General features: G+C 47.8%; 1 protein-coding gene across 41 annotated transcripts in view; it reads left to right on the top strand.

Annotated features, from left to right (window-relative positions):
- The window catches only part of HK1 (hexokinase 1), a 121986-nt gene that overhangs the window by 84089 nt on the left and 20469 nt on the right, over nt 1-17428 (top strand). For 31 of the 41 annotated variants that reach the window (XR_014076380.1, XR_014076378.1, XR_014076381.1 and 28 more), the window contains 6 exons: nt 4059-4178; nt 6140-6235; nt 6851-6950; nt 7064-7247; nt 13881-14036; nt 16694-16927. Coding sequence is in view for 27 of the 41 variants with exons in the window: in XM_081568159.1 (XP_081424285.1) it covers nt 4059-4178; nt 6140-6235; nt 6851-6950; nt 7064-7247; nt 13881-14036; nt 16694-16927 (890 nt within the window). In the remaining 14 variants the exon portion in view is untranslated. Of the gene's footprint in view, nt 1-4058; nt 4179-6139; nt 6274-6826; nt 6951-7063; nt 7248-13880; nt 14037-16693; nt 16928-17428 lie in introns of all 41 variants that reach the window. The other 10 variants (XM_081568161.1, XM_081568162.1, XM_081568164.1 and 7 more) reach the window with 5 other exon arrangements.

Genomic DNA, 17428 nt, shown 5'->3' with positions numbered 1-17428 from the left:
CAAAAAACACAAGAAGCAGAAGACACAGTCATCCAAAATCATGAGCAGTTTACCATTTGATATGTCCTTCTAGGTCTCGTTTGTGTATTTACACAACTAAGCATCCATTTTTATGCAATTAAGATCATACAGTTGTGTATCATGCTTTCTCACACATCATGAATATTTATTGTTTCAAAGTTCCAAAGCTAATGACTCTTCTAATTGCTGCCCCCAGGTCCTTGTCTGTCCCAGCCTCTATCCCCATCTTCCCAGATCCAAGATTGCTTTGTTTCCAGCTATTTCTGCAGCTGCCCCTTTCAAGCAGTCTGCAAAGAAAAGATGTTGACGTTGATGAGGATAATGATAATGTTATATTATTAGAGCAAATACTTGCATAGAACTTGTTATGTATGTCACTGATATAAGCCCTTTATACAGATTAACTTATTTAATCATCATTACAACTCTGTGGGTAGATATTATTATTCCTTTTTCACAGATGAGAAAATTGAGGTTCAGGTGTTAAGTGATCAGCCCCTTGGGTCACACAGCACATGAATGATAAAGCTGGGATTTGAACCTGGGAAGTGTGGCTCCACATGTGACAGTTTTAGCAACCTGGGGCACTCTTAGGCTGGGTCTTTGTTTTTAATTAATTAATAAATTAATTTGTATTTTTACTAAAAATTTTTGATAGTGTAGATATGTGAGGGCTGTGGGCAAGGAGGAAGGTTCAAGTGATTGAGGGAGGAGAGGGCTGGCAGTTGAAAAAGAGGGATAAAGTGGCAACCTCTCATCTAGAAGTTTGGTGTGAGGTTAGCAATAAATATTGGTGGCCCATTTTTCTGATAATCTCTTATTGATGTATAGAATACTCTATTCCACAAAGGGCCCCATTTTGCCCATGAAGCAGGTCAAACTCACAGCCTGTGAATTGTGCTGAATTCTTGAGGCTGTGATCTCATTTTCAAACATAGGCAGGAATTTTTGATAGATTTTAAAACCTTTTACTCTAAATAATTTTCAACTTTCAGAAAAACTTTAAGATAAGCACCAAGAGCTGTTTATATCCTGTATCCAGATTTTCCAATTAACTATTTGCTTTACCCTTTTTTCTCTCTTGCTCTACACACACACACAACACACACACAGAAACACAAAGTATCTTGAAAGTTTCAGCGCAGTTTTAAGCTTTAATAATTTCAGAAACATAAATGGGACCTTCTTAAAACATCACCTATTTAGTTTGGGGGGTTTGGAATACTAAATAAACAACTTAAATTTATTTAAATTAAGTAAATGTGCACGTTGTCAGAAAAGAAAAGAGATGTTTTTTAGTTACTAAAATTTTGAGTGCAGAGAGGCTGGGTAACTTCCCTTTCTGGTTGGTCGCAGACATGGGTTAGCCTGGGGGAAGCTTCCTGTCGGTTCTGAGCAGGCTTGTCACCCCTAGGTTGGGGCATTCCACAAATGGCATTTCCTTTTTAGCAGAGTGCGAAGGGGTGGGTGTGTTTGACTTCAATCCAGGGGCTGCTTCCAGCGCCCCAGCTCTGTGTAACTCACTTCCCTGCCTCTTCCTGCCCGCAGCCTGCCTGCCTTCCGCCCAGCCGGCTCCCCCAAGGGCCACGAGGAGCCTGGAGCTTCTTTCGGCAGATGACGTGGGGCAAGCTGTCGGGCTTAGTAATGGGTTTACGTCGCTCAGGAATGTAGGTCGCTGGAAGCTTAGCTGGGTTCTCCCAGGGAAGGTGGTCATGTGTCTCCTTGGTCAGAGTTGCTGCTGTCACCATGGCCTGAGTAATAGTGGCTCAGGGACAGAGGCTCCCAAGTCAGAACTGACAAGTTTTCCTTTCCTTTGGCAGGAAGATCAGATTGTAGAGCTGGGTCAGGGACATCTGGGGGAAGATGGGGATGGGAATATTGACTTCCAGCCTCCTCTCAAGGAGACTCTACAGAGTGGCTGCGGGGGCAGCCATCGTGATGCCTGGCCCAGCTCTGGCTGGGCCCTTCCTGGGTTCCTCCTACACAATTTATCTGACATTTTATGTTGGTTTCCTCTATCACCTCAATCTGTCAGGGAGCTCCGACAGAGTGGCCCGGAGTGAGTAGACCGTGGTTTTGATGAAACTGTCTCTTCTCCCCTCGAACTACAGCCCTAGTGGGGAGAGGAAGTGGGTGCTGCTTGTGGTCTAGTTGTGTTTTGTCTGAAATTCAATCTGGAATCAGAAAGCTGTGGATTATGGCAAATGGTCCTTGGGCCGTTCCCCCATTCCTCCCTGGTCTGGTTTCTTGTTCCTCCATAGCCCTTTATCCCAGGCACCACCCCCGCAGCCTGGGGACCAGCCCCCTCCCCTGTATAGGTCTCTCCCCAAATCCCTTTAGATGAGGAGGGAAGAGAAGGAGAGGGGAGGGGACCTGCCCCCTCCTCAGGCGTTTGGGAGGGATCTACCCCCATGGACTCCACCTTTCCCGCGGGCTCTCTCCTCGACACATTTGTTAAAACCAAACCTGACTAGAACTATAAGTTTAATATTGGCGGGGCGAGGACCCTGCAGAGAAAGCTTTCAGGCACTTGGCCTTGCCTTGGCTGAGCTTGCTTTCTGTGACTGTGTGGTTCGGCCCTGCAAATGCTGCCTTCTCTGGGCCTCAAGAAGCTCCATTAGCTGTGTCAATCCCATATACATGGGAGGCCTAGTGTTAGATGACAGCCCTGTGAAAAAAAAAAGAGAGGTTACCTAGACTGTGGCATGGTTGCCAAAAGAGCATATATATGGTTTGGTTATATTAATGGAGGTACAGAGCTAAGAGAAAGGGAGGTTCTTAGTTCAACTAAGCTTTTTTTTTTTTTTTGATCAGAACACATGTGAAATATTATATTCAGTTCTGGATATACTTTAGAGAAAGACAGAGGTATTGGAAAAATCCAAAAAGTTGCCTTAGAGGTAACGAGCTTGCCGTCATTGACAGTATTCACACAGAGGCTAGGGAAACAGTGTTCTGACTTCTTTCTAGTGGATTCTAAGATACATATGCATATCCTAGCAACATGTTGTAGAGCCAGCAAGTTCTACACGTTGTAGAACTGAATAAATCGTAGTATATCCACACCAAAGAATACTGTGCAGCAATGAGAACCAGCACTGGTTCTCACTGCCGTAGAGACACACAACTACGTGGATGACCTACACACATAATGTAGAGGAAAAGAAGGCAGACACCCCGGAGTGCACACTGTTGTTCCTTTTATACATAGTAGACAACCATACAAAGGGTGTTGGAAGTCAGAGTGGCTTGCGATTGGCCTTGTGAGTTTGGGTGGCAGTAGCAGTGACTGCACGGTAGGGTGTCTGGGTGCTGACACAGGTGGGTGCACGTTGTGAGAATCCAATGAACCCTACACTTAGGATGCATGCACTTTTTCTGCATACATATGGAACTTGAGTCAGAAGTAAAAATTGGATAACTCGAAGACCGTGAAATCACTCAAGTGGCCTGGAGGCTGGGGAATTGCCTCACAGAGATTCTGGAACTGACAGAGTGAGGGAGAGAGAGATGGAGTTAGAGAGAAGGGGCCAGATGGCCACTCTGCCTGAGTGGCTGCTGGCAGTCCACGGCTTGTGTGTTGTGGAGGATGAACTGTTTTTCTCTTATTTTCACATTTCCTAAGTACCCAGATGATACATCTTAGTACCCAGGTGATACACGAGAGGCCACGTGAAGGCTTAAAAAGGCTTCCTAAGCCGTGCTGGCCCACTAGGCAGGCTATTTTCAAGGGACTCTTCTTTGCCAGTCACGCACTTCTTGGCTTCTTTTTTCCTTTTTTTTTTTTGACTGTGCTGCACATCATATGTGATCTTAGTTCCTTAACCAGGGATCGAACCCACACCCCCTGCAGTGGAAGCACGGGGAGTCTTAACCACTGAAACTCCAGGTAAAGCCCCACCTGGCTGCCAGGTACCTTGGGGATGGGCAGCTAGGGCAGCCAGGCTCCTTTCCATGTTGGGCAGAGAATCCCTCACATTTTTCCTGAAATGCTAAGTCCTCTTTCTCCCTCCCAACTGCTCTTGTGCTTCCTCCAGCTCTTTGATCATGTCGCTGAGTGCCTGGGAGACTTCATGGAGAAAAAAAAAATCAAGGACAAGAAATTACCGGTGGGATTCACGTTTTCTTTCCCTTGTCGGCAATCCAGAATAGACGAGGTAAGACATTCTGGGATTATCAGGCTTCCCGAACGCCCCAGAGGGGAAATGCTAAGGAACCCTTTTCCTTTCTCTTACTGGATGGTCTGCTTGTCTTGTATTTTTTTTTTTTTAAGAAGGATTTGTAGAAATGAATGTAAGGTCATGATAACCATGTTTATTTTTTAGTTGCTTTAGTTATATGTATATTTTTCATGACAAATCATGGTATTTGTGGCCATTAGGTAGAGAAAACCATTTCTTAAACTCAAGCAAGTGAAAGAAAACAAAGTAGGGTTAGTGACTTTTCATGAGGACTGTTGTCAGTACTAGTTTCCCTTGGCTTTTGAGAGCTGAGGCTTGACAGCCACACTCCCTGGGCAGAAGACAGGGTGAGACATCCCCGCTCCTGCCAGAAGAGGTAGGAGATGGGCTGGGAATGAAGCGACTGCTGGCTGTTGGCTTGTTCATCAGTGGCCGTGGACTGAGTGCCATCCTTCTGGGTTGGGCTAGGCCCTGGGAGAAAGCTGCACACAGATACGGCCTGCCTGGCAGAGGTGCCGCCTTCCAAGGAAGAAGGCATTGCAGAAGTGGATAGGGAACGTTCTTGGGGGCACAAGAGCCCCACAGGGCAGAGCAGAGCAGAGCAGATGGTGCCTGGCAGAGAAAGAGCCAAAAGTGTGGCCCCTACCTGCCAGCCTTGACCCTTCTCTGGGGAGGGCTTGCTCAGCCAGGCATGCTGCCTGCTAGGAAGCCAGTGGATCCTAGGATCTAATTACCCATCTGGAGGCCTGTGCCCACTCCTCAAGGCTGCCTGGGACCTTCAAGAGTGTCTAGACCAGCTGCCTTTTTTGACAGATGAGCAGAGTCACCCTCAGAGAAGTTGGGAAGACTGCCCACGAGGAAATGGACAGAAGTGGTGGGGATAGGATTGATGTCCTGATTTCCAACCCATGTTCTTTCCACAGCACCATGTTTTCCAAGGCTTTGGGGGGCCTGAGTGTTGAAGGGGTGATAACAGTGTCTGCGGGCTTTTGGAATGCCTGATCAGCTGCAGGCTGCTGCCCGCCCTTCCTGATACATCCTGCATGGAGGCTACCCGGCTTTCAGAGTGCAGGGCAGCCCAATGTGGACATTTCCCCATCCCTGTGTCACCCTGGAGATGACGGGGCTGAATAGCAGCTCTTCCCAACCAAGCCGCATTTATAATGACTTCCTGCACTTGGAGAATAGTCACATAGAACAACATTCTTTTCTTGGACCCTTGATTTAAAGAAAAAGATACAGAAGCAATATATAAAACTATTGAAATAATATAAAGGTGTAAAGCAAAACGTACAATTCCTATGCTTCTATAGTCTCAAGTGAATAACCACTGGATATCTGTCCTTAGTGTTTCTCTAGTAATATACACACGGAAATGGATTATACTGTATACATAGAGTCATCACTTACAAATGAGAGTTATATTCCAAACTTGCAGAAGAGGCATGAATCACAGTTAGTGTTATCCTTTAAGCTCAGGACTTGGCTCTTAGAAGCACAGTAGCCAAGAATTATCTTAGCATTTTGTTTCTCTTTGAAATTTGGCTCTGACGAAAGTTACTTGGGGCCATGGAAACCAACGTCTGGTTTGAAAATACAGAAAGGTGATCAGGTAATAACAGCATTTCTCTTGCTAAATGAAGTCTGGCTGTGCAGTTGACACCAGTTAGACCTGCATAATGTGTAACACCACCGCACTGGCCAGCCACTGACTGTGTTTGAGTGTGAGCTGCAGGGTTTTTTTCCTGTGGCAGCCCCCAGAGAAATCCACTGTGTAGATGGATAAACAGGAGATAAGAGTCTGGGTCTGTTACCCGATGTGATGTGTCCCACCCTGGGCCTCAGCTTAGTCACTGTCCTTGAGCAGACTCCCCAGGGACCTGGAGGTTGTGGAGGCCTCCCAGCCCTCTTGTAACCCCATATGTTCTCCTGTGCAGGCCATCCTGATCACCTGGACAAAGAGATTTAAAGCCAGCGGCGTGGAGGGAACTGATGTGGTGAAGCTGCTTGACAAAGCCATCAAAAAGCGTGGGGTAACTTCTCACTAGCCGCTTGCCTTGACCACCCAGAGGTGGGGGAGTGTGGGGAGAAGGGTGTGTGACTAAGGCTCTTTCGGGGGACAGTAGTGCATGGCCTGAGGCGTCATACAGTGGTGGTGGTGGTGGTGTGGTGGGTGCGGGTCCTTGAAGACCCAGGCAGGTGAGCAGTGAGGGCTCACAGTCTGGAAGGTTGGGGCTGGTTCAAAGCAGAGCCGTCCGAGGTGCTACCAAAGAGCCAAGCTCTTGGGCAGGGGTTGGCCTCCTTTTGACAGGAGGGCAGCTGTGCAGGGAGCTGGTGTGATCGAGTGCAGCTTGCCGGGGTTGCAGCAAATGCAGAAGGCACACGGATGCATTGGGATGGTTTACACAGGGCTGTGGCTCTGTGAGTGAACTCCACACTGAAAAGAATCGTAAGCCAAATAACGAAGGGCACCTTTTCGTCTCCATAACGTGATGACTGGGTTTGAATCCGGTGAATTTGAGTGCCCGCAGTGATGAAAGCAGCAGTGGAGGCTATGAAATGGGAGCCCTCCAGCGAGGCTATCTTAAAGGCTGGTGATGTCTGCTGCACGTGTGAGTGGGCAGTGACCCCCTCTTCTCTCCCTCCAGGACTATGACGCCAACATTGTGGCTGTGGTGAACGACACAGTGGGGACCATGATGACCTGTGGCTACGACGACCAGCAGTGTGAAGTTGGCCTCATCATTGGTAACACCCACCCCGTCCTTGTTCCTTCCTGAAGCCAGTTTTTCCAGCAGCTGCTGCCGTCTCTCCTGTGGTGTGGCATGGTCATAGCTTCTGATCTCATCTCTCTCTCCAAGGTACTGGCACCAACGCCTGCTACATGGAGGAACTGAGGCACATCGACCTGGTGGAGGGCGACGAGGGGAGGATGTGCATCAACACCGAGTGGGGCGCCTTTGGGGACGACGGGGCCCTGGAGGACATCCGCACTGAGTTTGACCGGGAGATAGACCGGGGGTCGCTCAACCCCGGGAAACAGCTGTGAGTCCCACCCTTTCTAACTAGTCATATAGAGGACCTATGGGACACTTAAGGGGAGATTTGGGGTGGAAGATAAGAGGCACAGGAAGCCAGGTGATCACAAAAGGATCACCCATCAAGTGTATGTTATTTCGCTTTTTTGGAGACACACGCAGCTGTGGCATCTGCAGCATTGAGAGCATATTTTTATTATTATTATTAATTTATTTATTTTAGTTGGAGGCTAATTACTTTACAATATTGTAGTGGTTTTTGCCATACATTGACATGAATCAGCCATGGGTTTACATGTGTTCCCCATTCTGAACCCCCCTCCCACCTCCCTCCTCATCCCATCCCTCTGGGTCATCCCATTGCACCAGCCCTGAGCATTTGTCCCATGCATCGAACCTGGACTGGCATTCTGTTTCACATATGATAATATACATGTTTCAATGCTATTCTGAGAGCATATTTTAAATTATTTTCTCTTTATTAATTTTTATTGAAGTATAGTTGATTTACAATGTTGTGTTAGTTTCTGCTATAAAACAAAGCAAATCGCTTATATTGATACATTTATCCACTCTTTTTCAGATTCTATTCCCATATAGGTCATTCAGTGTATTGAGTAGAGTTCCCTGTGCTATATACAGTAGGTTCTTATTAGTAATCTGTTTTATGTATAGTAATAATGTGTATGCATCAATAACAATCTCCCAATATACCCCCCCCAGTTCACTCCCAAATTTCTGTTTAATTACACTGCGATTGTGTCCTTGTAAACGTTTTAAAAATTAAAAGCACAGAATCATTAGCCCAAAGCTAAGGTTTAAAAATATTTCCATATGCTGTCCTCAGTAGGGTTTGCTGCTGAGGGTGGGAGAGGCCACTCAGCATGTGGGGTGTCTGGCGAGGAGGGAGAGTGAGCCAGTGTCCATTCACTCTGCACACACTGCTTGAGCACCTGAGATGTGCCAACTCAGTGCTAGGCTCCAGGCATACAGAGTAGCACCTTCCCTTCCAGAACTTAAGGTTCAGTTGGGGAGGGAAGTCACATACGCAAATACCTGTCATGCGGGGGAGTGGTTGGTAGTCATGTGAGTCATGCAGACTGTAGGGAGACCTTCTTCCATGTCATGTATAAGCCAGATGGGTCACAGCTGATAAAGAACATCGCATCAGACTTCTCTGGCAAGTTGGTCTTGGCCTTGGAGAGCTCTGGCCACAGAAGTATGAGTGATGTTATTTAGGCTGACGTGGGCATTGCTTCCTGTGAGCTCCTTGTTTCCTGAAGTGCATATTCATATTTCTCTGTGATGCTAGCATGCTACCCTCTTTGACTGACCTCCCAGCAGCCTTATTCTGGAGTTGGGTGCTGTCAGCCTGCTAGGAGATGTTCATTGACCCTGTGGGCTCAATTGCCCTTATCCTTTGCCAGGGAGACACTGTCAGGGAGTTTGTCATTTTGAAATCTGTCACCCAAAAGATCTCAATCCCCCAGGCTGGCTGATTGGCCTTTCCACCTGAGTTAATGGAACTGCATAAATGGCCAACCTCCCTCCTACTGGGAGTAGTGGTGGTGAATAAATGAAGTCTCTCGCTGGGAGAATACTGAGTTCTTAGATCCAGCATTGAACATCTGCTCTGCATGCCGAAACACCAGCTGGGTAATAAAGAGCCCTAGCTCTGATAACCAAAGGTTTTTTCCCCTCAATCCATTGACCTAACCCCCAATTCTAAACCCTGACCCCAGCTGCCTTGAAGCTATTTACTTGAGTGTTTATACATGTCACTGGAGATCTGTGCTTGATTATAGTCCTGCCTCAGGCACCTCTGGGGCTATTCTGTACTCTGTGGCATGTGTACCATATTACATCTCTAAAATCCTCAAATGTCCACATTCCCAAGCATATGTGACCCCAGGGGTTTCAGATAAGAAATGATGTACCTATAGTTACTGTCAATCACTGAATCTGAAGTTACCCCTCTCAGCAGAGCAGGTTGGGCAGTTACCTGTGATAACTGAGCAGATAAGGCCCAGAGCCTTGGCTATTTCCTTAGCCTCAATGTAGGGATTCTGCGTGGCTTGGGTGGAAACCTGGATTTTCTGTCATCCATTTTGATGTAGTTCTGAATTTTTCTAAAGAGTTGAACTGTATCCTTGGGCTGAAATGTGAACTGGCCTCGCAGTTGACTTTCAATAAACATATTTGGAATAGTGGATGGATAGAAGATGGACACGCAAGGATAAGTGGATGGATGGATGGATGGATGGGGGTTGGAGGATGAGTAGTGGATAAGAAGTATGGCTGGGAAATGGGTGGGAAATAAGTGCGTGGATAAAAGAGTGAGACAGGTGGGGTAAGGTCCATCTCCATCTTCCCTGCTGACTGAACCATAGGTCAGGTCTTAGTAAGAACAGTTCTGAAAAGATGACAGATCTTGAGTTGTATCTTATATTGCTAGAAATAGGCTATTGGTCAGAGGGTTTTTTGCCAAAGTTAATGTAGCTGGTCTCCTAGGCATCTGCCTGATTTTTGGGGTCTTCCCTGTGTCTTCTGTGCAATGTCAAGTTCTTCAAAGCCGTTTTGTTTTCCTTGTACCAGGGAAAGGTGTTTGCTCCATTTGACTGATAGGGAAATTAAGGTGCTAGGACACTGGGGCAGGGCAAAGCTGGCTTAATTTGAGGTTTAATTTGGCTTAAGTTTGTGGTTTTCTGTCCCACTGGAAAGTACATGTTTTTCATAGTGAACTTCCAGAACGTCTTAAGAGGCATTTCATCATTTATGAGCAAAAATTATCATGGTCTAGAGGAATGTTTTTCTTTTTTTTGGCTGCGCTGCACAGCATGTGGGATCTTAATTCCCCAGAAGAATTCCCCAGGAAGTCCCCTAGAGGAATGTTTTTCATTAGAATTACATTAAAACATTTTTTTTTTAAAGGGGAATTCCCTGGTGGTCCAGTGGTTAAGACTCTGCGCTTTCACTGCCAAGGGTCTAGGCTCAATCCCTTGTCAGGGAACTAAGATCCCACAAGCTGCGTGGCATGACCGGAAAAAATAAAGAAGAATTATTTAGAGACCTTTAAAAAACATATTATTGCCTAGGTATTTTCCCACCCTACCCACCTTCCCTCCCAATTCTACTTGGCCGGGGCTGAGGCCTGTCTTTAAGAGCCTGCAAGTGAATCCAGTTCTTAACCAGGGCTGAAAACAGAGGTGTGTTAGCTCTACCTAAAGGCTCTGTGCCCGAGTGGGCTGTAGACCACTGTGCATCCACTCACTTGTTTTGATTGAAGTTTATATTTACTGAGTACTGAACATATACAGCTGACAGGAAGGGTATCAGCGCAGCGGCTCTGTGGCTCCTGCCTTTGTTGCTGACAGCTGCTTCAGGACCCCTCTCCTAGCGCCCAGGTTAGAAGGTTTCTCCCCCTAAAAGGGATTGGACATGGCCTTCCTTCCTCCCTGTTGCCCTCTCTCCTGGTTCCACACCTGTCTCCTACAGTAGATGTAGCCCCACCTTCTTTCATTTTTAATTTTCCTTCTCCTCTTCTGGTCTTCTTAGGCCTTTTGCTCTTCTCTTTTCTTTTATTTTCTGCTTTGTTAGGAATTTTGAATCCCGTTCCCCTGTGATTTCCTCTCACATCTTTCAAAGTGAAGGAGATACCGCCCCACAAAGCAGCAGCAGCAGCAGCAGTGATTGTGACAGCAGGGAGGTCTGGCCTGGAGAAGTCTTTGGCCTGGACGGTGGCGGAGTAATTGCACCTCTTTTCAAGTCATCCCCAAACACCTTCCTTACTGTTGCTCTGCCTTCTCCATAGACTCTCTCAGCAGTTCTAATCCTCTTTAGGTGCCCACTGACCTCACCCTCCTCCTCTGTCCCTGGGCTGCCTGTCGGAGCAGACCCTGGCTGCCAAGGGCACTCCTTGTCAGCATCCAATCCCCTGCCCACCTTTCCCGGCCTCCCCCAGGCCCTGTGGGCCACAGCCCTGCCTGTGCCCACCAGCATGCAGCAAGGGTGCGACACCATGGTGCCACCCACTGGCCTGTGGTCGTAGGTATCTGACTGCTGAGCAGCAGACCACGACTTGCTGGCTTTCGCTGGAGGCTTGTGAGAAGTGCTGTTTCCTTGTTCTGCTGCTCCAGCGGGGACTCTGGAAAGGACAGAGGTAGGGACTGTCCTAGGAAAGGACAGATTCTTGGCCTCAGGCTTCCTTTATCTGAAAAAGGGGATGGCAGTGTCTATGTGTCTAAGAGACCATCGTGTAGAAAGGGGAGCAGATCATTCTGAGTGTCTCCAGAAGGCAGAGCAAGAAGCAATGGGTAGGACTTCCCTGGTGTCCAGTGGTTTAGGAATCCACCTGCCAATGCAGGGGGTGTGGTTTGATCCCTGGTCTGGAAAGATCCCACATTCTGTGGGGCAATGAAGCCTGTGCCCCACAACTGCTGAACCCCGATAGCACTAGAGCCCATGCTCTGCAACTAGAGAGTAGCCCCTGTTCCCCGCAACTAAAGAAAGCCTGGGCACAGAAATGAAGACCTGGTGCAGCCAAAAATAAATTAAAAAAGCAGCAGCAGCAGCAATGGTAGGGAGGTGCACAAGGCTGGCTGTAGTCCACCTCAAGGGGGAAGAACCTTCTTGTCATACTTGCCCAATAGTGGGGGCGGGCTGCCTAGAGGAGTGAGCTGGAGGTAGACGAGCAGAGGCTGGGTTGGGCTGGGGCTGGTGGCTGCCAGCCTGACAGTAATACAGGTGACTTTTAATGACACGGGAGAGACAGAACAGCACAGTGCTTAGAGCATGGAATCCAAGGCTGGATTTAACTGTATTGAAAATAATGGATTGCCACTCATCAGCCCTATGACTGCGGGCAAGTTATATAACCTCTCTATGCCTCAGTTTTCTCATCTGTGAAATTGGGATAATGATAATGTCTATCTCATAGGGTTTATAATAAGGATGAAGTAAGTTAATACACATAAAGTGCTTAATTAGGTAGGAGACATAGCAAGGGCCATGGCTCAGTATTAGTCAGGCACTGGAGCATTTTACCTATATCCACCTCTATCTTTCGTACAACAAACTTATAGGTGGGCCCTGTGTGATCCCCATTATGCAGGTAAAGAAACTGAGGCCCAAAGAGGTAAGTAGCATAATAAAGTGGCAGGGCTGGAATTCAATTCAGGCAGTCTGGCTCCTGTCTGCTCTGAGATTCCAGTTTGGGTGGCACTAAAGCTTTTCCCAAAGGTGCTTGGGGCAGGAGCTGGGTGGGGCAGCTAGGACTCAGCAGGGTGCTCTCCTGCCAGGGATCCTCAACACAACCGTGGCCAGGGCAGTCCTGTCTGGTCCTGTCTGAACAATGAGAGCTAGTGTTTCTCCACTCCTTGATTTGGGGGTAAGGGAGGGCCATGTGCTCAGGTCCCAGCAGCATCCCTGGCTCTCGCGCCCGGCTCTGAATGGAACAGATTGTTTTGCTGTGTCACAGCCAGCCCTGGGTGTGCCAGCTGGGCTCCCTCAGAGGAGAGGCCAGCTGCCTGGATGTGGACCTGCCTCTGATCTGTCTTGCTCTGGGCTTCCTCCTGGCCCCTCGTCAGCCAGGACTCAGGACCTGGCTCTGGCTCAGATATGGCTTTGAGCCCTAGTTCCTGGCTGCCTCTCCCCTGCAGTGTTGGGCTCAAAATGGCTGCTGCAGTCACAGCACTCACACCGCCCACCACACCTCCCAGGGGAGGCAGGAGAGCCATCCACTGTGATTGGCCTGTGGCTGCATGTGGCCAGAGTGGTAGGAGGAGCTGGTTGGTTTTAAGCTATTCGGGGAGCCCTCTCCTGGAGTGTAAGGGCAGGTCAGTGGGAAAGGAGTGAGTTGCACAAAGCACTTTCTTGGAGACCGTTTTTCTTGGTCTCTCTTGGCTGGAGAAGGAGAACATGGGTGCCAGAAAGGTGACCAGCGACAGAGGTCCCATGGGGAACGGCTGCATTTCAGCCCTGTCATCTTCCCTCAGAAAAGACGTCTACACTTTCTGAGCTGGGAAATGGAGAGAATACTTCCTGACAACCTTGCCACAGGAATTGGAGAGCTTCCTGATAGAGGGATGAAGATGAAAGCCCTTTAAAAAGTACAGCAATTGGAATTCCTTGGCAGTCCAGTGGTTAGGACTCAGTGCTTACACTGCTAGGGCATAGGTTCAATCCCTGATTGAAGAGCTAAGATCCATGCAAGCTAAGATCCTGTAAGCCATGTGGCATGGCCCAAAAATAATAAAAATAAGAAGTAAGGCATAAAGTTTTGCACAAGATGATCATATCCTACTCATTCCTGTCTGAGTCCCTCCTCATTACCCTCCACCTAAATCCTGATGTTCCCTCCACCTCCAGGCAGCCTTCCCTGACTGCCCCTGCCCCTTGGTGCTCTCCTCCTGTTTCCTACCCTGGGGATGGGGATGGGGTCTGGATAACCCCTGTTCCCCCGTTGTCTGTTCATTGTTTACTCACACAAATGCGTGGTCTTGCCTGCCAGTGAGACTGTGCGCTTGTGAGAATTGAGGCTGTGCCTTCCTCTCCTTTCACGTCTCTCCCTCCACTCATGAGTTGCCACAGTGGTGAGTACGTAGGAGGGACGGATAAGTGCCTGGTGCTTTTCTCCTTGCAGGTTTGAGAAGATGGTGAGTGGCATGTACATGGGCGAGCTGGTCCGACTGATCCTGGTCAAGATGGCCAAGGAGGGCCTCTTATTTGAAGGGCAGATCACCCCAGAGCTGCTCACCAGAGGGAAGTTTAACACCAGTGATGTGTCGGCCATCGAAAAGTAGGTGCCTCCCCTCAAGGCTTTCCGGGGGGCATGGGGCAGAGAAGAACGACGGGTCTCTCGTTACCTGCTTAAGTCCTGGTTTGCTGGGCTTCTCCTGAGGAGTGTCAGGGCTTTCTGGGCTGGTCTCCCCTCTCACTTAGCTGACCCACCCTGGGCTGTTCTCCCTGCGGGCACCTGGTGGCAGCACATTAAAAAGTCATCTAGTCAGGGGCAAATGCTTCTTGAATGGTGTGATTACCAAAGCATCCCCTTCTCCTTCACTCTCCCCCAACCCCACATACACCTGATCCTGGAGGTGAACAGGAACTGATTGAGCTCAGGCCTGGGTTAATTCAGCCTTGGGATATCAGGGTCTTCTCCAGACAGTGTTCCAGGGAACCCTACTGACCTCAAGATCAATAGGTGTTCCTTGAAGAAAGGGTTTTGTGGCCACTAGGGCTGGGACATATTTAGAGAAGGATGAGTATTCATTAGCACATAAAAGAAAGCCTAGTTCACTTTGGTTAACTGGTCATTTCCCAAAATCCTTTTGTGCTTGAAGCACCCTCCCCACTCTGCCTACCCCACTGCCCTCTCTGTCTCCCACCCCTCACCTCCTCATTTTTTCACTTGTTCACAGCCACACATGTTCCCTGGCACAAGTTTGAGAAGCATTGGTTAATAAATGAGATAGGACAGATAGACATAGAAGGACAGAGTCTAGCCAGCAACCTGGCTTCTATCTTTTGAGCTCAACGTAAGAAACCCTGTTATTTGCAGGCCTTGGGTGGACTTGATGCCAGGCAGCTTGATGTAGCCAGGCGGCTCAACGTCTGAAGGGCACCTGTCCTGTGGCTGGTTCAGGAGACTCCACGTAGCCACGTGAGGCCACCTGCTTAAAGATAGGGTTAGCTTGATGCTAGAAATGCCCTTTCATCTCTGCATGAGGCGCTCATCCCACTGCCTGTGCTGTGGTCCTGGAAATTCAGAGCCAGTGGCATCATAGCTCTGGCTGTGGGGAGAAGATGTTGATGTAAATGGAAAGGGGTTTATCTGAACCTACTCTTTTTGAGTCCTGGCCTTTGTCCTAGAACCACTCCTTCAGGATCTGCAGCGCTACAGTCCATAGGGAGCCACAGTACTGAGCTTTCAGCTGTTGGGAGGGGAGGGAGCAAGAGACATGTGGCTTATCTCAGAATCATTGACAAAGTCAGGAAACGCCTGCCTTCCTCTGGGGCTGTTTATGGTGTTGGCTGTTCGGTTACCAAGAAACAAAACCCACTTGAACTAGCTCAAAAAGGCATCTATGTTGTAATAAAGCCTATCTCAAAAAAAAAAAAAAAAATCTATTAAGAACATCTTACCAGTGAAGATATATTGGAAGCATTCTCTTTAAAATCAGGACCCAGATAGTATCACCTGTTTCTTTTTTTTTTTAATTGGAGGATAGTTGCTTTACAATGTTGTATTGGTTTCTGCTATACAACAACATGAATCAGCCATAAATATACGTATGTCCCCTCCCTCTTGAACCTCTCTCCCACCCCATCCCACCCCTCTGGGTTGTCATAGAGCACTGAGTTAAGTGCCCTGTGTTAGTATCACCTGTTCCTATTCAGCATTGTCCTAGAGCCTTAGCCAATATTTTTTTAGGAAAGAAAAAAGGAAAAGAACTTAAAGGCATAAGAATCAAAAAAAGAGGAAGTAAAACTGTCATTAATTGCAGATGTATTTGTATGGAATACCAAAATATCTAGACAAGTGATTAGAATAACAGAAGAGTTTAGGAATGATGTCTGGAGATAAGATACAAAAGTTAATTATATTTCTATATATTGACAATAATTAAAATATGTACCTTAGAATTAGAATTACAGAAAAACTACAAAGATAGTATATATCTCTTACCCAGTGTTTCCCATTGTTAACATTTTAATATGGTACATTTAAAATACGTGTGTATATGTATTTTTTTTTAAGACAACATCTACAGTAGTAATAAAGCTATATCCTCCAGGATATATTTTAAATCCAACAAAAGCTATACAAAGCATATATGCAGCAAATTATGGACTTCCCAGGTGGCTCAGTGGTAAAGAATCCACCTGCCAAGCAGGAGATGTGGGTTCAATCCCTGGGTGAGGAAGATCCCCTGGAGAAGGAAATGGCAACCCACTCCAGTATTCTTGCCTGGGAAATCCCATGGGCAGAGAAGCCCGGCAGGCCACAGTCCATGGGGTACCAAAAAGAGTTGGACATGACTTAGTGACTCAATAACAAAAATGCAGGAAATTAAACTCTGACTGAAAAAATCATGGAAGAATGTGTAAGAATCCAGGGGCATACTACAGACCCAAAGACCAGGAGATTCTCTCACGTCTCTTAAGCACTGAGCCCTGGGATGGAAGCAGCTATTTTCCCACCTGTTCAGACATAGCTCATGTGGTCTGGCCTCTCTTCTCCATGTGCCTGACATAACTTAGCCATAACAGTTTTTCCTCCTGCTGCTTTCTGACTTCTTATGGAGGAGACCCCTTCTCAGGCATTTTTCCCTTGCCATACACACATGATGACTGATCGGTTCACCTCCCCAGGACCTTCAAGCCGCAGTGCTCACAGCAGTGTACTGCCTGCTGTAGTCCTTGACTAATGAGTATTGGCCTCTGACTTCACAGGAATAAGGAAGGCCTCCACAATGCCAAAGAAATCCTGACCCGCCTGGGAGTGGAGCCATCTGATGACGACTGTGTTTCGGTTCAGCACGTGTGCACCATCGTCTCATTTCGCTCTGCCAACCTGGTGGCGGCGGCCCTGGGCGCCATCTTGAGCCGCCTTCGCGATAACAAGGGCACGCCCAGGCTGCGGACCACGGTTGGTGTCGACGGGTCCCTTTACAAGACGCACCCACAGTGAGTCCCCTTCGCTCTAATTGGCACTCAGTACCTGCCCTGGCTAAGGACTGTCTCCACAGGTCAGACTTTTGCACGCAGTGAAAGTTTTTGGCAGACAAGACAATATCTAGTGTTGGACAGAAGGGTCAGAGTTGCCCACTTGGAGAAATATCTGGCTCTCAGCTGGTTCCCACTGATGTTGCTTCTGCACTGCTCTGTCATCTCTCCTCATTTCATTGTTAGAGACTTCTCTAGCTGCCAGGAACACTGGGTGGAATGTGTCTGTATCTTCAATTCTCTTACTTGTCTGCATTTAATCAGGGACCATCATCCTCACTGTAGTTTGGGTCATACATGTGCTGCCCACATCCCTGTGTTAGAAGCTCCTGTGAGTTTCTGAAGCTCCCCAAACACTCAGATAGTACTTTTTAAAAATGAGCAGCTTGTCGACGCTTTGCGTCTGCAAGCCAGTGAGAGATTAGGTTGTCAGTAGTCCTCACTTGGAGAAGGCACTGGCGA

The sequence above is a fragment of the Giraffa tippelskirchi genome, chromosome 2, assembly GCF_054371585.1.
Source record: "Giraffa tippelskirchi isolate mGirTip1 chromosome 2, T2T-mGirTip1v1.2.pri, whole genome shotgun sequence".
Classification (NCBI taxonomy): domain Eukaryota; kingdom Metazoa; phylum Chordata; class Mammalia; order Artiodactyla; family Giraffidae; genus Giraffa; species Giraffa tippelskirchi.
This window is presented reverse-complemented; position numbering and strand designations above follow the sequence as displayed.